Below are 24,806 nucleotides of genomic sequence, written 5' to 3'. Positions count from 1 at the left end.
GAAGGTTTTTACAATCCAGGCACTTCCATAAACGTTCTCCAGAAGTCACCATCCCAGAACTCTACTCCAGTTTGTATCCTGGAGCTTGCAAAGGAAAATACAGCTCTGTGCTAAGCTCTGGGGCTGCCTGAAGGGTGCCTGTCCAATCTGAGATTCCAAATTCCAGCTCAGCAGCAGCGTGTGCCATGGACTTGTGCTACAGGATCCGTCTGCAGGAATTCCACAGTGAGGAATTCCATGAGCTGCCAGAGCCACCGCGGGGACAGGGAGAGGGCCCCGCAGCTGCACATCACCAAGGGCTGCCAAGGAGTGAAACCACTGCTCCTGTGCTTCTCTGGGGGCTCAACTCACAGGGTGACACCTCATCTGCCTGTTGGGATGTGCCTTTTTGGAGCACATCCACTAACCCTGATGAGATAAACCAGCGTGCAATTAACCCACCAGTAACTGTTCCCATACCAGTCATGTGCATCATGAGAATCCACAGACCTGCTTAGGAAAAAAGTCTCCTCTTTTCTATTTAGGAAAGCCTTCAAAATAAACAAGCAAAAATCCTGACAACTGAAATACTTGCTCAGAAGCACAAACTCTTCCCATCGTTAGTGTATGAAAAAGAGATGCCCACGGGACAAACATGTCCACATGGACAGACATGCCACTGATTTCTGTTTTGCCATGCCCAAACCTCCCTGGCTCAGAGCCAAAGCAATAATCAGTATCTGTGCAAGATCTTTTCCAAAAGCAAAGCCTGGCAGTCGATTTTTCTCTCCTTTAATCTCTTTTGATACACTTCAGCTCCTGGTGGTTTTTGTTCTGAAGAAGAAATGTTTGAGAGGGTTGACTGAATGAACTCTGAAATTCACACCCTGGCAAATTGGACTGATTTCCTAAATCCATAATTACAACATTCCTCAGAGATATGCATTCTTTCAGAGCGAACAAGGGAAGATTAGTTTCCTGTTTCTTCCCATTTACATGACTTCTCTGTCAAGAGGAACTTTTTTTGTTTCTAAACAATCCTCTGTTTATGTGGTTCTCTTCTTGGCAGGGAACTGGGGAACTAATCTTGCCTAAAAGCATAATACAGCCAAACTATCAATTGCCAGCAGCCTGATTATCTGTGCAAGGCAGCTGATTTGCTGCTGGCCTCAGAAGGCAATATCTATCAGTGAGCACTCAGACAGGGACCGATTGATTACACAGCGTTTCAAGAATCTGGGATGAGTTTTGAATGCTGGATTGTTTCACTGCTGGCTGGAGAAGGAGGGCAGAGGGGTCTGTGTGTGTGTGAAGGCTGAGAACTTGGTGCCACTGGGCAAAGGGAACCTGCACACCTCTGGCTCCCAGCAGCTCCTGCAGGGCCAGGGCAGCACGTGGCTCCTGCCATGGAGCTGCAGGGCCCAGCTGCAGACTCAGCACATGCAAACCCTGCTGTTTGCTTTGGTTCCTGTCACTGAATCCCTCCTCTCCTTCTGTGCTACCCTGGGAGCAGGCAAGCTCCGTGTCCCCTCTTCCCCCTGCCTTCCCCTACTGGGCTGCACAGGCCAGGGCTCTTGCCAGGGCTCCCTTGGTCCTGGAGCAGAAGGAACGTGAGGATTTGCCTGTTTGAAGTGAGCCTGTCCTCATTTTTATTCTGTGGGATACGAACAGGAGCTGGGGGTGTTCACCTGAGAGAAGAGAAGGCTCTGGGGAGACTCTTGTGGCCCTTTGGTACCTGAGAGGAGCTTACAGAAAACAGTGACTTTATACAGAGGCAGTGACAGGCTGAGGGGGAACAGTTTTAAACTGACAGAAGGGAGATTTTTATCAGATATTAGGGAGAAATTCTCCCTGGCAGGGTGGGCAGGGGCTGGCACAGGGTGCCCAGAGCAGCTGGGGCTGCCCCTGGATCCCTGGCAGTGCCCAAGGCCAGGCTGGGGGTTTGGGCAGCCTGGACAGTGGAAGGTGTCCTTGTCCATGGCAGGGGGTTGGAACAAGATGAGTTTTTAAAAAGTCCCTTCCAGCTCCAACCAATCTGGGATTCTGTGACTTTTGCCCTGTACTTGCTGCAGTTTGCAGTCACTAACAGATATCCTGGACACCACTCTTGATGCTGATTTTAAGGAGCTGGTATGTTCCACACACTCCTATAAGGTTTTGCAGGATCATAATTCCTGAGTAGTTTCCTACTCCTAGGATGCTTTTCCCACTTGGCAGAACTAAACCTCTGCCAGCACACCCCAGTGGTGTTGAACAGCTCACTGACGCTCTTAACTCCTTAATCTAACCCTGACCTCTCAACCTACAGCCATAAGCCAATTAGCTCTTCTTTATACCATACCAAATCTCCTTCTGATGAAGCTGTGCTGCCAAATGAATGCCTGCTAGTGACAGAAATGTAATTACAGTGCTTAGCAGCACGCTGGCCCTGGCTGGTGGCAGGGGGCTAAGGTCAGAATGCATCTCTAATACACCAAAACAATTTAAAGGAGATTTTCCCTCCCCAGTGTGTTTTCTCCAGTTTCCTCTCTTCACTCTCCAGTACTTAATTCATTTGCACATTAAGGCTATTTGGCCATCAACTTTAAGACTGAGGTCCTGAGCTTTCCAAGGATCCCTTGCCAATCCCTCCTTGAAGCAGAATCAGACACGCAGCTCTGAAAATTCCCAGCCTGGCCCTGTGGATCCACACTTCAGTAAATGGGAGCTGATTTTCTAAAGTTATTGAACAAATATCATACATCACTCCAGAGAAGTTTTTGGCTGACTTTTAGAATTATTTTGGCATTTTTGACAATTTGGTAGATTGGACGGCGAATGATGGCAGTTTGTCTTGGCTTCTTTGTGCATGCTGTAATATTACACCAGAATTCATCAGCATCTTTGTGCTTAACCACAATTTATTTATCTAGCAATGGCTGGATTTGTTATAAATAAAACCACTACAATTACAGTAGACACACCAGCCCTCCAAACCTTACAGAGAATTAACACAGCCTAAGCCATGCAGGAAGTAGCTGCAAGAATTTCCATTGAACTGTGCACGTCATCCTTTGCCAGACTCTTCCTGAGCTGGAACACACTGCAGCTTCTCCCATGTGCTTCTTTCTCCCTCAGCAGCTGGGAGCTTGCCCAGTGCAAAGTTCCCATTTCTTTTAGCAGTGCAAACTGCATCAGTAGAGGTGCAGGTTTGCCTGCTCTCTCCTGAGAGCAGAGCACAGCTGCAGAGCTGAACCCCAGGGAATCAGAATATCCTGAGCTGGAAGGGAACCACAGGGATCAGCCAGTCCAGCTCCTGGAATTACAGAATGCTGATCCTGAGACAGTCACAGATGTGCCTGTTCTCTGCACCAACCCCATCACTCATCCTTTTGCTTTCCTGTAACCAGTGTTATTTCTAATCAATACGTGTCCCCGCCGACACACTGAACCGGAAAATGGAAGGAGATTGATACTTTTGCCTCCCACTTTTCCTCCTACTGCAAACTCTAGTTTGTCCATGGTTTAATATTCCCTTTAAACCACACTGTGGCTGTGTGCTCAACAGTGAATCCAAAGAGAATGGCACAGGGGAAAAAACAAAGGAATTCCCCCCGTCCTGACTTCCCAGGAGAGACAGAAGACCTTAAAGCTGTCACTAGTCCAGGTATAAACACCAGCTGTTCTGCAAAGGGGAAAAGGGAAAGAAAAATCCAACGGTCTCTTTTCTGCAATGGCAGCTGTTTGGGAGCTGCTTAAAGCTGTGGAAAGATAAATGCAGTTCTTTTGCAGATGGTTGAACTGGCAGGCTGCAGGCAGAAGCAGGAGCAGCTCCTGCATATTGACACACACCCCCACACTGGGAGCTGCTGGGCTCCAGGGGCTCAGCACCTCGGCAGGAGCACTGCTGGAGGGACCATGAACATTTATCTCAGCTGATGATTCCTCCCTGAGACTTCTAAGGCCAACAAAACAATCATCCACTGGTTTCATTTCCTGCTAAAGAAGTGCCTGAGTACTCACAGGGGACTCCACATGTTGGCTGGCTAAACTCATTTGGGTTTCCACCTTCCAGGTAAAGAGCCAGTCTGGGTTTGACAGTGATGAAATCCATCCCATCCCTGAATAAACACTTCACTCCAGCCACAGGGAAGGATGGTTTTGTGTGCAGCCTTACACTGAGAGACTTGTCACTTATTAATCACCCCAGAGCATCGCTCCTGCCTGCAGAGCACACACTGCCTCATTCCCCATGAGGTTCAGTTCCTCACTGTACTCAAACAATTGAAAAGTTTCCCTGAACTCAGGGCTTCCAGGGAACAACAGTGGATGTGGCTGTTTGCAAAGTGGTCTTTTTGACTCCTTGTCCTTTTTCAGGCCTCCCCAGAGCAGGAGTCCTGGCCAGGTGTTCTGGCCACAAAACAAACCTTTGTAAAATTAAATGGCATTGTGCCCTTTGAAATCCCTTTAAAAATTGCCTCCTTGAGTGTAGCAGCTTTTCCATTTTATTCCAGAGGTAGCTGCGTTTTAATTGAGGTCAAAATGGTTCTGTACAGAATCTTGGCATCAGCCACTGCCATTTAGAAATGAATTGGTCAAATAAATGAGATTACATCAACTCCTTGCTGCAATGCAAGGTAATTTATACCTATTAAGTACCAGGAATTGTCAATGTTTTCCCAATGTATTGCACAGAAAGAAGAGCAGATTTCTGAACATTGTCTGTAAGCAGCATAACAACCCTTGAACTGCAGTGGAACTGGAGTTCTGCATTTCCTAGGAATTACCAGCATCTGACCCCTACTCACCCAGAGAAGGAGCTGGCACAGTGCTTGATTTTCATGCTCAGAAATTTTAAAATAAATAAGTTATCTCACTGTCCCAGCTGGAGGAGGCCAGAGATCAGCTGCAGGCTCTCCCTGTGCAGAACATGGGAAACAGCTGCACCCAGAAATGCCTTCCTGGGAGGGTGGGCAGTGCCTGGCACAGGGTGCCCAGAGCAGCTGGGGCTGCCCCTGGATCCCTGGCAGTGCCCAAGGCCAGGCTGGACAGGGCTGGGAGCAGCTGGGACAGTGGGAGGTGTCCCTGCCATGGCTGGGGTGGCTCTGGATGATCCCTCTCAACCCAAAGCAGTTTGAAATCCTGTGAGTCTATGAAGCTCTGAGTGAACTTTGAGCCATTCCCCCTGTAAATAAAGTCCTGAATAATGTTCATTTTTGCACTAAAAACCAAAACTTGCTCAAAGATCCTCCCTTTCCCAGCCAGCAGCAGCCACCAGCCTGCACAGGTTGTTATTTCAGCTTCCTGGAGATGCACAGGTACAGATTCCATCACTTTCAAGTGATGCCAGAGACAGGGATCTCTGATAGCACCGAGTCAGGCTGATAACAGGCAAGTTTCAGCACCACTCAGCTGATAATTACACACTTGTGAGAAATACACCAGTTGGCAACGAGCAGGAAATCCAGAGTGTGGAGTCCTTAGGAAAGCAAGACAATTTTGCTTCCAAAGTGTTGAGGAAGTGCAGAACTGTGAGCAGGACTCCAACATCCAGAGCTGGGCATCCTAAAACATCTTCAAATAACCTCCAAGCAAACAGAGCAGGGAGAGGGAAATCCACACTCACCTGAATGTGGTCTGCCCAGTTCTCCTCAGTCATGGTTTTCTGGAAAGACAAAATCACTGCTGAGCCATCTTAGGAAAGGGAGGCTGTTCCATCCAGCCAGCAAACTGGAAATGAGCCCCTCGTTCAGCCACTGGCATCACCTGACACCAAGGACTGCACCTGGGACACCCAGGACACCTCAGGGTCTCCAGCTGGGGCACAGCAGAGCACAGCTTGCATGGGGGAATTCAGGTGAGTCACAGCACACAAAACACAGAAACTCCTGTGCAGTTTGTGCCCAGACTGTTCATTCTGCAGCCATGGGGAGCCATCCCGAGGGCTCCAGCCAAGGGAGGGATTTCAGGGGTCAGCCCCAAGGCTGAGCCTTCAGAATATAGAAATACAATTTTTCTCAACAGTCAAATCATGAAAAATCCTCTGGAATTCTGACATCTGGGAAAGGAAACTGATAATATTCCCATTCTAATGCAATTCAGAGGCAAACCCGGTGAGAAACTCGGGAGGGGAGCTGCTCTCCACTCTGCCAAGAGCTGCACAAGCCCCACGAGTCTCACCCCAGAGCTGGCAGAGGAAACAGGGAGCACCAGTGCCACTCTTCTGGAAAGGTACAAGAGGAAACAGGGAGCAAGAGCCTCAAAGAAAACACCTTTGAGATATCCAAGCATGTGATTTAAACATGAGTGAGATAAAGGAGCCGTTTAACCAGAGCTCAGACCCAGCTGAGAACGGTGAACAGAGAGCACCAAAGCGCTCTCAGAAGGGACTGGGTCCAGAAACAGCTGCCAAATGTACCTTAATGGGAGTAACTGGCCAGCTTAGATACTTTAAATCAAATAAATTCTCCAAAACGAAGGAAGTGGAAGGCCAGAGAGAGCAGAAGAGCAGATCACAAATGCATTCCCTCTAAACAAACACCTGGGGAAATGCTCTCTGCTCTCTCTGTGGATGACCAAGCTCCCCATGGGATGTCACTGAAACCCTGAGAGGATGAAGGGCTCCATCCTCCCCAGTTCCTCTGGCAGGCACAGGGACAGATCACAGCCTTCCCTGATGGATTGGGAGGGCTTGGGAGCAGAACTTGAAACAAAACTTGATCATCAACTATTGATACATTTTGATTATCTCAATCAAGTTATTAAAAATGTAAATGTACCAGAAGTCCTCATTTCACACACACAGCACAGCTCGTACCTCAACGAATCTCTTGTAGAAGAGGTAATTCAGGGTTCTCAAGTGCCGCTGATTTATGACATTAGGGCAGAGAGCTGAAAGAAGGAAAAACACATTGAAGTACACAGAATTTCCTGGAAGTTTTACTGTCTAGACATTACACTTTTCCTTCCCCAGTGTCAGACTGGGTTTGTGGAAGGCAGGATGCCCTCACACTTGGAACAATGAGGGACAGACTCACACACTGTCAGCTTATCTCAGCTATAAACTGTTATTTACACTTTCATCCGTGATTAGCAATGCTAATTCTCAGGTCTGATATCTCTGCTTCCAGCAGCCCTGAGCGATAAGATCCACTCAGTCCTGTTCAATCTGCTCCACAGTCAATGACTTCACACCTTTAATGAGGCAGCATCCTCACAGGGCACCGAGGCTTTAATTGGAGCGGTGTTAATTCATTGAAGCACTTGTGAACAGCTCGCTCAGGATGTAAACTTGTGGCTGAGGTTTATGGATAAAACACAGATCCATGAGAGGCTCCCCAGCCATACAAAGAGGGTGGGGAATACAGCTTTGCTGAGCTGGCAAGCCACAGTTGTTGTTATTATTTTTATTGCTGTCACCTTCATTAGATATGGCTGATTACAAGTGCAGAACCCAAGATCCTCACACAGCACCTTGTTTTGAAATCCAGGGCGAGGAGAGACAAAGGATGCAGATAAAAGCCAGCATTAGCACAGGTCTGTGTCAGCTCCTGCTGCCTGCACAGGGAACCTTCCCCAAAGCCTTGGGGGCTTTCATGTGGGGCTAAAGCATCTCCCCGGAGCCAGAGGGAGCAGGGCCAGCAGGCACAGAGATCAGAGAAACCCGCTGCAGCCTCCCTTGCCTCAGCACCACAGGAACACAAAGTGACTGCTCATCCCCCTGTGTGCCCCACACGGGGACCAGAGGCAGGAGAACAAGGAGAGATCTCTGCATCCCAGAGCCTGCGGTCACAGGGGTGTGCACTGATGTCCCCTGGTGTCCCCTGATGTCCCCTGGTGTCCCCCTGATGTCCCCTGGTGTCCCCTGATGTCCTCTGGTGTCCCCTGATGTCCCCTGGTGTCCCCCTGATGTCCCCTGGTGTCCCCTGGTGTCCCCTGGTGTCCCCAGCAGCTCCTCACAGTGCCCTAAAGCCCCAGCACTTCCATCTCAAACAGAAACACTCAGAGCTGTTAGTTGTGAGTTAATCTTCCACAGTGTGACAAGAAATCCCTCCCCTGAAAGCATCTGAGGAAATTACTGCAATTATCACACAGGATATTGCACCAGTAAATATGGTGATCTTTCCTCTGGATATTGTCCCAATACCTGGAGGGAAAATCATCAGCTCATGGAAAGGAACACTCTCTAAAGAATGTAAGATCAATGTGAAAATTAGCTAACTTCAAGTTTTCAAAGCTCTTCAGAAAGAATCATGGCATGACCCCTCCAGGCCACCCTGGAGATCACTGAACAGCTTTTTCTTTGAGCTTCTAAAGGAAATACCCGAAGCACAGAACTGGCAGAACTGGGGGAGTTGAATGCTTGGCTTCCATGTGGAAAAGGCACATCTGTGTGCACATTTCATGTGCATTTCATGTGCACACCTGTGCAGATGTGGGGCTCACCTGTGCAGCTGTGGCCAGCTGTGCTCACCTGTGCAGCTGTGGGGCCAGCTGTGCTCACCTGTGCAGCTGTGGCCAGCTGTACTCACCTGTGCAGCTGTGGCCAGCTGTGCTCACCTGTGCAGCTGTGGCCAGCTGTGCTCACCTGTGCAGCTGTGGCCGTGCACAGCCCTCTCCTGCCCTCTGGTGCCCGGCGGCGCGGGGCCGGGCGGTGACAGGACACAAATGGCATTTTAAAGCCAAGGGTGCAGAGAGGGAAGGTTCCTCTCATGTTGGAAAGCCTCGCTCGGCGCTGTCCCAGCCCCAGCAGAGCTCTCGGGCTCCCCTCTCCCTCCCTGCCCCTCCTCTCCCATCTCCCCCACTGGCACCGAGGCACTCGGCCCAACAGATGAGGCTGTTCCACTTCTCTCAGCAGGATCCTTCCCACCTCAGACTTGGGAACTGTCAATGAAAAACATCACTGAGCTGTCTCTGTGTCCTGAAACCACAGCAGGGAACAGAGCTGGTCGTGCCAGCCCTGGGAAGGGGCTGTTCCCTCACCTCTGACATCTGCTCTGGCTCAAACCTGCATTTGTTAAGTCCATCTCACAGGGTCTCCAAAGACTGTAAAGTAATTAGCTTGGAAAAGCTACAGGCTGGTTAAGCCAGAGCACTGACCCAGGTGTGAGGAAAGACTCCATAAACCTCAATTTCCTCAATCACACACCACTCCTGCCCAGCTTCTTCCTTCCCCAATAAGGGTAATTAAATGAAATCCACACACAGTTTATTGGGACACCTTTGGGACTGGGCAGAAAATCTCCCACTTCCCATGGCCTGTTTGGGAGTTAACAGCAATACTGAAATACAGCTCTGGAAAAGAACAGAACTAATCTAAGAGGACTGCTTTATTTTTTTATTTTATTCCCCCTGAGATGTGAGATGTTTTTTTAATCGGGCCACCTCCTAACTGGCTCTGGAATTCAGGGCTGGCAGTTCCCAGGGGTGCTGCAGGTCTCAGGGACACCTCTGGGTGCTGGGCAGTCAGTGTGGGGCACTGTGAGCGGGCACGACTCAGCTCAGGCAGTGAAATCTCCAGGTCCATTTGGAGCTGCAAGAACTGAGTCACACACGAGTTTGCCTTCTCATAGCCAGAAACCTCATCTTTCTGCAGCCCTTCTCAGCAAAGCCACTTCCCTCCCTGCTGCTGCTCTCAGGCTCCCACACAGGGAGTCCCAGGGAGACCAAAAGCAGCCGCAGCATCAGAGAGCCCAGGTGAGGTGACAAGAAATGTGAGCTCTGCCTCACCACCAGTGCCTGGGGGAGCTGCTCACAACAAGAGAAATGAGCTTTCTTGTATCTGTACATTTTGCCCAGCCTGCTTACTTTTTCTAAGTGCTTTTGTAAGTACTTTGTACTTTTTTCCCTCCCAGTCAGACTTGCTTTCATTAAAGAATGGAGAAAGAACACCTAGAAACTCAGCAAAAGGGGAGGGAGATATGGGAAGACAAAGAAAGCCACGTTATTCCAGCTGCCAGCATTTCCCAACTCAGCTGCAGCATGCCCAGCACCGAGGCAGCAATTCCTCTGCAGGTATTCATCCCCTTCCAAAACACTTCAAAGGAGACTGACAGGCAGAGTTTAGCAATGTGTGAATTCCTGCTCGTAATTACACGTGGAATGATGTAAAAAATCAACACCTCCTGTCCTGGATGGGACTGTGGGAGTCACCCAGCACTGGCATTAGCTGCAGTCCTGCAGCCCCTCTGGAGCAAGGACTCATCCTGCACTGCAGACACTGCAGTCTGCACGGGAGAAAGGGCTGGAAGGACATTTGGCTGGAAGGAATGGGATCTGCATTTACCCCAAGGAACCTCCTCACCAGTGAATGGCTGTGGAGGACCAGGAATTATCATGAATTCCATTGTTATCCCCATTATTATCAGCACCTACGACATCACCAGATGAAAGCACGCTGCATTCCAGAGTGCACCTGAGCCCAACACATGCTCCTTTCCTAGATTTTTCTTTAATTATTATTTCTCACAATTTTGCATGTAAGCAGTTACATCATTTCACCTTTACCATTATATCATGCCCTTGCAAGGTGGAGCTTTCATAAGGAAAGGGGAACAACTCTTTTCTTTTTCCAGCTCATCAAAGACAACACAGCTGACTAAATGCCCAGCACTGTCAAGGAGGAGAAGCTACTGAAAACCAATGAACTCCTGGGAAGCTTTTAATTTCTAAATAAATCATTCCCATATGTCTCAGCTCTCACACAAACGTGCTGGGTTTAATTATATCTACTTCTCCTCCAGTGAGGGTTTGAAAAGTTTATCTTGTTAACTTTTGGACACCAGTCTGAAGATGGGAAGATAAATATGCAATAGTGTTGCTGACAGGTGTAACAAGCCCACAGTTTGTGGTTAGAAAAGCCTTTTCAGGCCAAGAAAAGAGAATTGCACACCTTGGGTTGATGATGGAAACCTCTGCAGGGTAAAAGCTAACGGTGCACCTAAAAGGGTCTGGTGCAAGGCCTCAAAGAGGAGGAAAAATCAACAATCCCCACTAAGAACCGAAGCAAAGCAGATTTTGTTAGAGAGCTGCTGGTGAAGCTGCTGCTGAAGTGATGGAAAATGTGCCACTTCTCTTGCAAGGCTGTAAGAGCTTTAAAATTCCCCCCACCAAGCCTAGTTTGTGCAAAGGATCCAGAGGGCTGTGAGGCTCCTGCTTCCCAAGGGTTATCTCCTCCCGGCTGCCGCACCCCAGTCCCAGAGAACAGAGCCCCAGTGAATAATGACTTGCCTCTTATGTGAGAGGAATGGAGCCATAACTCAGAGCTGACCATGGTGTGTTTATGCAGAGCCATGCTGAGGTCAGGATTTATTTCAGATCATGGCAGAAGCAGTCTATTAGTCACCAGCACTTCATTCTTCGACAGCACAAAGTGATAATTCCCATAACTTACCAGCTTTGTTTTTCAGTATCATTAATTATACCCTGAAATTCCCCAGGATAAATGACAGCAGAGATTCCTTGATGACCATGGAAGAAGACAAATTGACTTTGTTCTTTATTACTGAGATAACTCCACAATATGTTGCAATATCCTATACCTGGGTCAACGTTGAATCTCTCCAGGAGCCTGAAGACCAGCTTGCCAAGCACTCTGCGGTTGAATTTTTCGGGTTTGTACCTGGACAGGCCTTGATATGGTCTGTAACAACACCAGAAAGACACATCTATGGCATCATCTAAAGGATGTTTCCCAAGCAGCAGACGTTTAACAGGAGAGGGATTGGGGTTTGTGGGATGTTGGGAAGGACAGGCCCCTGCCTTTCCCGAGGTACTGTGAAAAACCAACAGCACAACCACACATTTCAGACAGTTTCAGTCAACCACTTGAAGCAAGTCCAGAGGCTCATTATAAAGGCAGAGAAAGTGAGCAATGCCTTTTCATCTCTTTTTCAGAGCTGACATTGCAGCCACACTGTGACTGTGCTGCTGGCTCTGAGTGACAGGAGTTAGCCGAGTGAGAGGCAATTCAGAAGTGCAAACACACACCATGAGCTGATGAGCACAGGAAGGTTAACCACTCGCATCTCTTGTTTTTCTGCCACTTCATCACGGTGTTATCTCCCTGCCAAACCTGTACAACCGATACTGAAAGTCACCCTTGTCTGCAGCAAAGCACCAGAGGCCGATTGCTGCAACCTCCACGGGAAGCTTTGACACTGCTCTGCTGCTGTGGTGTCCTGCACTGGTTTCATCCTGGCAGGAATGGAGCATCTGGCAATAGCAAGGATTCCTCTGTCCTACAGGCTGGGCCATTGGAGAAGGCTCTGGCACAGCCACCAGAATTTTCCCTTTTTCAGCTGAAAAGTCAATACATTGTGCTCCCTTATCTGGGACATGATGACAGCCAGGCAGGCAGGGGACAGTGCTGTGATCCCAGGACATTCACAGGGACAGCCACACAGTGCTGTGATCCCAGGACATTCACAGGTACAGTCACACTGTGCTGTGATCCCAGGACATTCAGGGACAGACAGTCACACTGTGCTGTGATCCCAGGACATTCAGGGACAGACAGTCACACTGTGCTGTGATCCCAGGACATTCACAGGGACAGCCACACTGTGCTGTGATCCCAGGACATTCAGGGACAGACAGTCACACTGTGCTGTGATCCCAGGACATTCAGGGACAGCCACACTGTGCTGTGATCCCAGGACATTCAGGGACAGTCACACTGTGCTGTGATCCCAGGACATTCAGGGACAGACAGTCACACTGTGCTGTGATCCCAGGACATTCAGGGACAGACAGCCACACTGTGCTGTGATCCCAGGACATTCAGGGACAGCCACACTGTGCTGTGATCCCAGGACATTCACAGGGACAGCCACACAGTGCTGTGATCCCAGGACATTCAGGGACAGTCACACTGTGCTGTGATCCCAGGACATTCACAGGGACAGCCACACAGTGCTGTGATCCCAGGACATTCACAGGGACAGCCACACTGTGCTGTGATCCCAGGACATTCAGGGACAGCCACACTGTGCTGTGATCCCAGGACATTCACAGGTACAGTCACACTGTGCTGTGATCCCAGGACATTCAGGGACAGCCACACTGTGCTGTGATCCCAGGACATTCACAGGTACAGTCACACTGTGCTGTGATCCCAGGACATTCAGGGACAGCCACACTGTGCTGTGATCCCAGGACATTCAGGGACAGCCACACAGTGCTGTGATCCCAGGACATTCAGGGACAGACAGTCACACTGTGCTGTGATCCCAGGACATTCAGGGACAGCCACACTCTGCTCTGGCAGCACCTTGGCCCCAGCTGTTCAGAAACACAAGTGTTTCTACCTTGTGATGTCTCTGATATTGAAGCTGGGGTCACACCACGTGTCCAGGGTCTGCAAGAGCTTCCTCTGGAGCTCGGGATGTTCTGCCACGTAATCTTCCACCAGGTTAGCTTTATCCTGGAGCAGCAGTGGGGTACACATCTAGGAGAAGGAATTATGTTAAAGCACCGTGCCCTGCCTTTGATCCCCATGGAGCATGAGAGCTCCAACCCTGGCCAAGCCACCAGTGCTGCCTACAGGAGTGCTGGGACATTTGTAACACAAACACGAGCCAGGAACTGATCTCTGCCTCAGTGATGAGCACAGCCAGCAGCTGTTACAGCAGTGGCTGCAGCCAGAAAAACTGGGCAAGGGGTGTAATGGGGGCTAACAAAACCTTCTGTGCCTAACCTTGGTGTAAAGGTTCATCAACAACACAACAGGGGCTTCTTGGGAATGGAGCTAAGCCTCAGGTGAAAGGCAGCAGGACTTGGAGGGCCCTGATGGATCTCCTGGAGGGCCCTGATGGATCTCCTGGAGGGCCCTGATGGATCTCCTGCTAACAAAAGGTGGATCTGATGACAGAGGAGCCTGCAGAGGAAATGACTCACCTTCTCTACATCTTGATCTGGCTGTAATTTCAGCTTAATACTCAGTATGGCTGCCTAGAAAACATGAAAAGAAGTTGTGTATTTAGAAGAACCTTACAGCGGATAAATGGGCATTATTCCAAAGTGAAGTAAAAATGCTGTTATACACATTTTTAATGTGTTAATTATTTCTGTTATGTCATCAAGCCCAAACCCTGCAAACATTTGGCCACATTGAAAATGTACAAGAACACTCCTGGCAGAGCTGCATATCCTGAGCAGCAACAGCCCCTGGAGCAAAAATTAAAGATCAAGTTGTTGGGCAGAAAGCGAGTGAAACACTTGGACAAAACCAGCTGGGATGGATATTTGCTATCAATGTCATGGTAAAAACACCTGACCCACCATACCTTTCTGAGTGAACTTTATCAGTCTCTCTCTGCCTTTGAAGTTTTGTGAAACAGTTGCATTTTGTGAAAGCAGCTCAAGATTTTAAACACCCTGAAATCAAAAGGTTTGAGGTTCTCAAATTCCTGAGGCACTCCACACCCCTGAAAGCACCAGGCTCACCACAGAGAAGGGAAGAACTCTATTTTCCCTTTCATGGGCACTCCAAATCTTTGATAAGCCAAGGCCTGCCAGGCTCACAAATTGTCTCCAAATCAGGATCTTCTGGAACCTGCTGGGATGAACTGCAAGAGCTCAAGGTCAGAGGAGCTGGTTCAGCCTGTCCCATCCCAGCTGGGGGAAAACATTTTTTTTTCTGTCTGTTTTGGGTTTGGTTTTGGGGAAGTTTGGGTGGTTTATATTTTTTTTTAACACTGCTTCATTGGAAGTCCAGGCTTCATCTTCAAAAGAGAAATCAAGAGACAAACTTTGAATGATGTAAAGAGGAATCACCATTAACACAGAGACTGAACAGAAAGGTGCAGGAGCATTGCTCAGCCCAGCTAAACCTCATCCAAACCTCTCCCTTACTCCAGACTTTAGAACTGTTCCACAAGTCAGAGGCAAAGAGCTGCTTCTTTCCTCTCACACCATCAGCTTAACAACACAATGTTCAAGCTGAGGGATTGTTCTCAAGTTGAAGGTTGCTATTTCTAGTGTGGACCTGGAAAAGGGGTTTGGGTCTCCAAAGCTGTTTTTGCTTTCCTCACAGCTCCTCAAGTTTGCTGAATTAAAAGAAATAATTAAAAGAAAAAAAAGAAGAAAATATTTGCAGCTCTCAAGGCCTTGTTTCACCATTTGATCTCATTAGTATCTCCTATTGTAGCCTTAGTTTTAACTGCAACATCCAACAGCTCCCTAATGGCTTTTTAATGCTCAGATTAACCTAATTGCAGCACTGTTATCTACATGGCAGAGGTTTATCTCCAGCTCTACTAACTGTACAGGTGACTTAATCAGACAGCGTGTGTGGTGTCAGGTTGGGGTTTCCTCTTTCCCTAGCTGGAGGTTTCACCGTGTCCCCAAGGGTGCAGAACAACAGAAGTTCATTTGTGCAGCACGTGGGGAGCCCTCCCCTCCTGCCCAGGGCTGGCTCAGCTCTCCAGGCCTGGAGGACGCAGGAACTCCAATCACACAGAGGTTCATGGAACCATCAGGTTGGAGAAGACCTCTAAGATCACCAAGTGCAGCCACCAGCCTGGCACACAGCCCCACAGCGTTCACAGCCAAACCACATCCCCAGGTTTTCTGGACACCTCCAGGGACGGTGACCCCGTTGCTGGGGCAGTCTGGCCCAGCCCTTGGCATAAGCTGCTTTTTATCAGCAATTTAACAGCCACAGGGAACTCTCTGGAGCAGGGCAGATGTCCTGTCCATGCCTGAAGCTCCACACGAGAGAGAAGCAGGAGCTGGGCCCCAGGAACAGGCACCAGGATCAGGGTGCAGCTCCGGGGGCTGGGCTGAGCAGGAGGCCAGCAGAGATAACATCAGCCTATTTACAATGGCAATAGTAGAGAAGAGATATGAGTAACTGTAATAAAGATGAAAGTGCTTGGCAGCTGTGTCTGTGGTCTCAACTCCGAGCTATTTTAAGATTTTGTTTTGTTGTTATCGTGTTTTGAATTGTTTCACTCCACAAACAAGTTTTGTGTAAAACGACCCTATTTTTACCAGGGTGTTTACAGCCGATAAGATCTCAGCAAAGCAACACCTCATTCGCAGGCTCATTTTGACTCAGAAAACAAACACTTTAATGAGGCCGAGCAGGCTGTAACCCCAGGGGTGAGGAGCCCCCTCCCCAGGCAGAGCCAGCACTCCCCATGGCAGCGCTGGGCTGGAAGGGGAGCCAGGGAAGCTGGGATGTGGCAATCCCGCTCATCCAGCTGGATCCTGGGGCTGGAGCAGCAGGGCTGCCCAAATCCCGAACAGCAGCACAGCAGCAAGGGCCAAAACCCCTGGCAGGATGCAGGAACGTGGGCAGGCTCTGGGGAATGCTGAGATACAGCCACCTATCAATGTGCTCACTCCCCCAAACCCCAAACAGAACATTACTCTCGTGGCTGCTGGTACAGGAAGCCTTTGCACAAAGATGTGTTTCATCCACACAGGGTCTCTAGCACCATCTAATAACAGCAACAATGATTGTTATTGCAGCACACAACAGTGTCCAACCTGTGCTGAAGTGCCCTGAGGAAAACGAACCTGGGCCACGCTGCTCCCTCTGCTGAGCCCCAGGAGTGCACGGAGAGGGATGTGATGAGTGCACTGCTCCGGGCAGGAGAAAAGCTGATGGCCATGTCCTGATCAACTCCCATCCAAGCTCCTGGGCCTCCTCATCCCTGGGGAGCTCTGGGCCATTCTTTGACTTAATGACAGTGAATGCAAAAAATCCGACCTGGACATTTTGTAATAGTTTTGTCTCACAAAGATAAATCCCTAAAATACAGCAGAGGGCTGTTTGAGGCTGGGGCAGAACTCAAATCAAACACCACACCGAGTTCCACCTAACCCTCGTGTAGGTGCACTGAGCAAAGGATGGGGGAGGTTTCCCGAAGCTGACATGTTCAGCCATGAGAATCAGAACACTCCTGCAGCCCACGATGGGAGTGTGGAGCGCTCTGGAGCGGGCTCAGCCCAGCCACCCTGCACCAATACCTGCTCCTCTCGCCTTGCTGTCAGTGCACTTGGCTCTGTCTCATCGAAAAATGACTGTTCTTTCCACGTACAGTACGAGGTGCAGGAAGCCACACAAGATCTTATCTGAAGGGCATGTGCACTTGGGTGGTGTCTGCACTGACAATCTGTGTTTTCCCACGGTGGGGTTGGTGGCAGAGGAATTACCTCGTGCAGGAGAACTGCTCCGAGTGCTGGGGCAGGACAGACACCAGGGACTGCTGCTGACTCCTGCTCCTGGCTCTGCCAGGCGAGCTGGGACAGCACAAACACAGATATGTCTGTGCCTGACTGAGGGCACTATTTCTAAACACACCGTGAGGGAATTTCTGAAATCCCAAATAAACGAAACAACAGAAGATTTTGCTGAGGAGGAACCAATGTCAACTCCAAGAAAATCACAGTGATCAAAGCCTGGATAATGGCAGAAATAATTGAGTAAAAGGCACACCAGGTATTAATCATTGGGCACATCTGTTTTGTGTTTTGGAATCACTCATTTCAAACTGGAGGCTAATCAGCTTTGCTGAGCTCAGAGTGCATCGCTGCTCAGTGGATGACATCAGGCTCCATGGTTGATTGTTTCCTGCTCAAAGGGCACTTCACACACAGCTGGCTGTGAGAAGGTCTGCAGAAACCAGGGAACATGGAATTCCTCAGGCCCACACTCAGGAGACCAGGGAGGAGTGAGACCAACACAGAGCAGTGCCAGCAGAAGAGTCTGAGGGAGGGGGAGAGAAGCACGAGTCCAGCTTGGGATATGCACAGGTCAGGGGGAAGAGGGAACTGAAGCCCTGATTTGTGTCCCTCAGGTCACTCAACAGTTTTAGATAGGGTTTAACTGCTCAGCTCGTTCTCTGAGCATTGCCCACCTCTCCCAGACCCAAACTCTGCACAGCTGGACCTGCTGCCCATCCTCAGGGCTGCCCCAGAGCCAGGAAATTCAGGCAGCAGTAGAACTCTAGCAGCTCATTTATGACTCCCAGCCATGCTGAAGCCCCTTGGCCAGCATTTCCCAGGCACAGCCCAGGGCAGAGGAGGCTCTGGAAGGGGAGCAGTGGCCCATGGGCCATGGGCTGGCTCCCTCTGCTCCAGAGGGGCATCAGCAGGCAGGCAGTGTGCCACCACAGCTGGCCTGCAGCAGCAGAGCACCTGCAGGGGAAAAAGGGCTGGATACTGAAACAATCATCATCTCCAGGGGAGAAACAACTGCTGGAACATTCCCCTTGGCCTTCTTAGCCAATATGATTCTTAATTCAAAAGAAATAAGGAAATAAAAATGCACACACTTTAAAATACAGTAAGAGCTGAAGAAGCCTTGGTATAATTAAGGTGGTGAATGAAGATAAGAAGCAATATCAGAGACATTTTCCCTGGCCTGAGAACAGCTCAGAAAAAGCCAGAGTGAAGGAATCTAAAATGTGATTATCCATTAATGTGCTCAATCAATGCTAACACTGATCTCTACTGACAGATCTGCAAAGATCCACTGTGTGCAGTCCAGCAGCAGGGATGAAGCAGGGCTGCAAACACCAGCACCCCTGACTCTGCTCACAACATCCCTGCACTGACCCTGAAGCTCATGATGGGGACTGAACTCTCCATTTCTACACTTCTGAGTATTTGTGCTCCTTTAACTCTGGTCAATCACCCTTTTTTATTACGCCTGTAGCAGCATTGCTGACAAAAACTTGCAATTCTGTGTCTACGCAGTTTTTTGTCTTGGTACTCCAACATATTTTATGTCAAATTTTAACTGAACTCTACCAGATAACCCACATTATATTAATTGAAAGAGCAAACATTAACCAGATTTAGCGTACAAGCCTTCCTTATTTCTAGAAATTGATGGATAAAACAGAAGAAAAAATATACTCTGCTTTTGAAAACAGAGAAATCTGAATGGACAGCAACTGAAAATCCTGCTAAAAATAAAATACTGCTGACTTCATCCAATATTCTTGTTTAAGAAGCAAAGTGATAAAGGGGAGAGAAGCTCTGTGAATCACTGACACAGAGGCTGGAGTGGGAGGTCTCTCAGGCCCAGGAATATTTCTGGTTGTCAGAGGCTAAAAAGATTATTTATTGTTTCCTTCCTAAACCCAGCTCCACTGCCACCTGTTCAGAATTTACTATAAAGCTGTTAAACAAGACGAGAACTTTGATGCTGACTGTGAAAACAATTTTCACTGTATCTGACCCGAGCAGCACTCACTGCTGATCCACAAGCAAAGGAATTTGATTTTTTTCTTTAAGCACAGCTATCTTTTTACCTTTATAAGCTGTTTAAAAAATGTAAATAAAATAACTCTGTGGACAATAGAGGGCATTCATCCCCCAGAAAGACAGCCGCCACCCTTAGACATGAAATATCGCAGCACATTAAGTCATGAGACCTCGCTAATCAAAGCTGACAGGGCCCTGAATGTGATTTCTGCTGAGACTTAGCGATATCATGGGGTACTGAAGCATGCACAGCCTGCCAGACTGCCCCTGTTCATGTGACAATGGCTTTTATTCCCCAAAGGGGCCTGCGAGTGACAAGAGTCCCCTTTGTCTGCGGGCTCCGCATTCGCAGTGCCAGAGAGGTTCATTCAGGCAGCCCCAGACACTCTTTGAAAGGCTGAAGTGTAACATAAGATGACCATGAAACACTAGCTTGCCTTCTGCCTACCCCTCATTCTTCTCCAGCACAGCCTGGCCTATTCAGGGCCTCTCGCAGCCCCGCTCGAGCTGCATTACCCCCGGTCTGCTGAATCCCAGCATTGTCCCCCTGGCACCCAGAGCCCTTCCCACACCAACAGGGTGTCCTTCCTGCACCCAACAAACCCCCAGAGCCCTTCCCACACCAACAGGGTGTCCTTCCTGCACCCAAACCCCCAGAGCCCTTCCCACACCAAATCCATCTAGACCCCATTCTATACACACCAAATCCACCAGTACGCAGTGCCCCTCCCATACTAAATCCATCCAGAGTCCTTCTTTCACCACTTCCTCTGGCACCCTAGTGCATTTCCCACACCAGAAACACCCAGCACCCTTCCCACACACCCCAAATCCATCAGCACCCAGCACCCTGTCCACACCAAATCCACCCAGACCCTTCCCACACCACATCCATGAGATGTCTCTGTACCTTCACCCAGGCCCTTCCCACACCACAACCCCGGCTCACAGCACCCAGCAGCACGGCTGGGCTCTGGCACCTCTGGCACAGCCCAGGCCGAGGGTGGCAGGGAGCTGTGGGCAGCTTTGGAGGGGTTCTGGGGACACAAGGCTGCTGTGCTTGACTGAACTCCCTGAGCAGGAATGCTGATCCCTCCCATGTCCCCATGCCACGGGGCCACGATGAGCAGAGCTGGGAGCCCCTCGCCCTGCTCAAAGCTCCCACTGCTCCTGCAGCAGCTGCACGCTCCCATCACCACAGATAAAATGCCAGATAGCCCAGACATCTCAAAACCCAGCTGCAGCTCCTGCCCTTCCCCAGCTCCCGGTGCGGCTGTGTCCCTGCATCCCAGGAGCACAGTGCCATCCTCTGGTGCTGCTCCCCTGCAGGTGCTCCCAGCACAGCCAAAGCACAACCAGCAGCTCCACCTGGCCCCTCTCCTGTGCCCTGTGCCAGTGCTGCCCCAGCTCCAGCCTCAGCCTCCCCAAACCCAGCCCCAAGGAGGGCCAGAGGTGCTTCAGCAACCAACAGCTGCCACAGCCATCCCCAGGGAGCTCTGGGACCTCGTTTGCCAAAGCAAATATTCCCCAAAACCTCCATGAGGGAAAGGAGCCTTAACTCTCAGAGCAGGGACATTCATGGCTTGCACACCACAGACAAAGGGAATAATCTGCTCCAGATTAAATCACAGAATCCCAGCCTGGGTTGGGTTGAACTCCCAGGCAGGGACACCTCCCAGCTGCTCCCAGCCCTGTCCAGCCTGGCCTTGGGCACTGCCAGGGATCCAGGGGCAGCCCCAGCTGCTCTGGGCACCCTGTGCCAGGGCCTGCCCACCCTGCCAGGAACAATTCCTGCCCAAGATCCCATCTAAATTTCTCCTCTTTTAGCTTAAAATACTTGCACTATCACTATCTGCCCAGGAAAATGTCATCTCCCTCTGTTTGATGAGCCCTTTTAAATACTAAACTGTAAAATGCCTGGTGTTTTATTGCAAACCCAGCAAGAAAATAAATAATGTCAGTCAGGGTTTGTATGGATTTCTGTCCTGCCAGGTGAGAGACTGAAAAGCCAACAATCCTACACGTGAGTCTGCTTCACTGGCCCAGCTGAGAGATGGGGAAGAGCAGGACAGACAGACACCCAGAGCCACTGCAGTGCTCAGAGCCCCAGCTCCAGGCTGTTTGGGGTTAGTCTGAGTTAGCTGTGTTCACTCCCCAAGGGCAATAAAAGACTTCCTGCAATTTTTGAAGAGAATTTGATTCATCCTTCTGGTAACAAAAGAAAGCTAGAAGAAAGCTATGGCTGAGAGTGAGAAGCTGTTGAGGTTTCCTGTTCTTCACACTGGAAATGAGCAGTAAATGAGCTCTGTTGTGAAACAAAAAACAGAACAATTCCACCAAAAAAATCTGATTTCCAAAGCTGGATCTAGAAAGAACTGTATTTCTAATGAAAACAATAAATGTCTTTGGAGCCATGAACCTAAAAATCCCATTTGAATATAATCAAGTAAGACATTTCTGTTGTAATTGTCAAATATTCACATTCAAAAAGTTTTTGAGCACAAGACTAAGTCTCAAGCAGCTACCTGGGAACTTCAAACCAAATACAGAATATCTTTGTTTCAGTACTGAAAGAGATTAACAAGAATGGGATTCCAGGATGTCACCTGGGAATTCAGCTTTACTGAAGAACAGGATTTTAAGAATGCTATATTTGAGTTTTCCTTTTGCTAAACAAGCTCAAGTTGTTATACACCATCCAAAGGAACCGTGCTTCTGGGGGAAAACAAAGCTTTGGCCTTTAAAAAAGAAAGATCATAGAATGTTGGGAGGGACCTTCAAGCCCATTCAGTTCCACCCCATGCCATGGACAGGGACACCTTCCAGTAGCCCAGGATGCTCCAAGCCCTGTCCAACCTGGCCTGGAACAGTTCTGGGGATGGGACAAACATGCTGGAGATGCTGGAGATGCTGGAGATGCTGGAGATGCTGCAGTGCTGCAGAACAGGGTAAACACCAGATCCTAGCCCTGCTGAACTCCTGTGTCAACCACCCAGCCACAGACACAGGAGGTGTCACACATTTGGAATATCAGCCTCGGTGCTAAAGAGGCTCAAAAACTTCTCCAAGTGAGGCCTGAGGTTGGGGCAATGGGACCAGGGAGGTTTTCCAGGCTCTCTGCTGCAGGTGGGCTGGAGATAGCACAGCAGGTCTATGACCAAGGACTAAAATCCCTTCTTTTCTTTATAAGGACAAGGAAAACAAAAAAAACCCCACAACCATCCCCTTAAATTCTCTGAATGAAAGCCTATTAACCTATTACTTCCAAAGGTCAGCAAAGGAGTGGAGAGAGGATTCCCTGGCATTGTGTCCTCAGCAGAGAAGCCGAGGTTGAGCCCAGGCTGCTCCTGTACATGGGAAGAGCAGGTTAAACTGCAGCATTCACAGCGTGCAGCTGCTGGGGTGAAATGGAATTCACATTGAAATGCATCCAAAAAAAAGGACACAGACATTCCCAGAGAGCTGGCAAGGTGAATTTATTTGAAAGACACGACCCACCTCTTTGTAATTGCCCTGGAGATAAAGATGACTGACGTGTTCAAGCAGAGAGTTCCGGTCCACTGCGTGGAGCTGGTAAATGCTGATCAGGGGGTCAAGCAGATTAGCTGGGCACTGGGAGAGCATTCCGAGCACACGGGCCTGCAGCTCCTGCAGCTTGGTGCCAGACTTCAAAACACAACCAAAAAACAATCAAACACACGTTTGGTAAAGATGGGTGTGATTCAAGGGCGGCTGAAAATGCAGCTTTGTTTAAACAGAGAAAGCGAATTCCTCGGGCAGGGTTTCTGCGATTTCCCCACGGAGTCTGCAGGCAGAAATCACAACAATGTGATACACATTTCCTTCACAGCACCCACTTTAAGAACGTGAAATATTTGTGGGGTAATTCTGGAGAAGGGATAGGGCTTTGTGCAAAGGTAAACTGGAAAAATGCCCTCTGTGCTAAGAGAGCTCTTCAGAAATCCTCCCCTCGAGCTCCCAGCAGAAAGTCTTTGAATCCACCGACTCCCCTCCAGGGGGATCTCACCCATCAGGCATGAGAATTCCACTGTCATTCCCAGGCTCGCTGCTGGGTGCATGAAGGGAAGGCAAAAGCACCATCAAAGGATGCAAAGCCACAGGTATTAATCCTTGTGTTCCCACCTGACCATTCACTCATGACACAGGAATCCCAGTGCCAGCAGCACTTTGCTGATCCTGTGATGGCAGAGCTCGACATCTAACCAGAGCCATTTGGAAAAATGGGAAAGGAAGCAACACAAATATAAAATTATCCTGCAGTTCAGAGCCAAAAGCTTACAGAAGAGAGAAAATCTCAGTAGGTCAGAATATCTGAAGGCAGAAGGAATGGTAAACATTAGGACATATAATCTGATGACCCAATTTTACAGAGCTAATCAGCTGCTGAAAAGGCAGGCTGTTCCATTTTCTGCATTCCCACCATATGGCAGGAATTAAGCAATCCTACAGTAACTGGCTTCTATTTGCAGAGCTGGAAGAACACACAGAGAGATTTCTGCAACTGGGTTTCTTGTGACAGCAGGGATGTGGGTTCCTGTGGGAGAGCCTCCAGCCTGGAAAGGCTGCAAGAGCAATGCTCAAAGTGGTTTGATCTGGAGAGACGGAAATCCCAGCTTTGGAGGGGAAACAGCTCTGGCAGCACAGCCCCCAGTGTGGTTTCATTTTCAGGCCAGCATGCCACAGATAACAACATCTCACCGTGAGTTTCACACCTTCTCACTCTGCACAGGGCTACAGAGAAGATACCGGACTTTGGAATAAAGTGAAACTAGGCACACTTGAAGAATATTGAAATCAATTGCTCTCTCCTGTCTCCCAGCTCTCTTTCCTCCTCTTTTTCTAACCTGTGGGACAGCAGGATGTGCTTTCATCCAAAGCTGCAGCTCGGTGGTGATGCAATGGCTCAGGGAACGCCCTTTCCCCTTCCAGTCGCTGCTGCTCTCCAGCATGGCCAGGAGTCCTGCCAAAGGCTCCTCCAGCCTGGCAAAGCCACGCCTGATTTCTTCCTTGAGCTGCCGAGATACAAAACCACATTGTCATGTACAAAAAGATTAGTGAATCCTCCCTTCCCCCAGCTGAACACAAAGCTTTATTTTTTTTTATTTAATCTATTCAGAGAGGTAACTGTTGCTATTCAGCCACCATCCGCGCCTCCAGTGACTTTTCATGTCATTACAGATTCCTTCATGGCTCGCTGCACCTCAAACCCAATGGGAAAAGCAGCAATTGTCCACACTAATTATCCCATAAAGACAGAGAAGTTGTTCTGTGGGGCAGACAAAGGGGCTTGGGATTTGGGGGAGGGGGAGAAAAGAAGTGAGCTGGAGAGAGGGGTGTTATTGGGAAAATGGCAATATTGAAGGTAGAGAAGTAGGCTCAAAAACCTCCTGATCTTCTAAGGAACCTCCAAGGAGTAGTACAAGAACCCCTCCTCATGGCTGCACCACAAACCTGCATATCTGACCTTATGCACACTTCAGCCACAATACTGCCCATAACTGGAACACTTGGGAGTCTCAAAATAGTTGGGATTTTGCACTCAGATCAAAGTGAAATATGTGAGTTCAAATCCTGCCAGATTGTCATCCTCCAAATCTGTGCTCCTT

General features: G+C 49.2%; 1 protein-coding gene across 1 annotated transcript in view; it reads right to left on the bottom strand.

Moving 5' to 3' along the window:
* EXD3 (exonuclease 3'-5' domain containing 3) overlaps positions 1 to 24,806 on the bottom strand; it is a 194,101-nt gene that overhangs the window by 114,637 nt on the left and 54,658 nt on the right. The window contains exons 5-11 of the mRNA XM_005527312.3: positions 24,045 to 24,212; positions 22,678 to 22,845; positions 13,855 to 13,908; positions 13,266 to 13,405; positions 11,499 to 11,599; positions 6,776 to 6,849; positions 5,585 to 5,623 (exon numbers count right to left, since the gene is read on the bottom strand). Coding sequence (XP_005527369.2) covers positions 5,585 to 5,623; positions 6,776 to 6,849; positions 11,499 to 11,599; positions 13,266 to 13,405; positions 13,855 to 13,908; positions 22,678 to 22,845; positions 24,045 to 24,212 — 744 coding nt within the window. The remainder of the gene's footprint in view (positions 1 to 5,584; positions 5,624 to 6,775; positions 6,850 to 11,498; positions 11,600 to 13,265; positions 13,406 to 13,854; positions 13,909 to 22,677; positions 22,846 to 24,044; positions 24,213 to 24,806) is intronic.

This window comes from Pseudopodoces humilis, chromosome 22, assembly GCF_049639895.1.
Source record: "Pseudopodoces humilis isolate 2021_Gansu_Grassland_sample_001 chromosome 22, ASM4963989v1, whole genome shotgun sequence".
Classification (NCBI taxonomy): domain Eukaryota; kingdom Metazoa; phylum Chordata; class Aves; order Passeriformes; family Paridae; genus Pseudopodoces; species Pseudopodoces humilis.
Note: the sequence above shows the minus strand (reverse complement) of the source record. Positions and strands in the feature narration are given on the sequence as shown.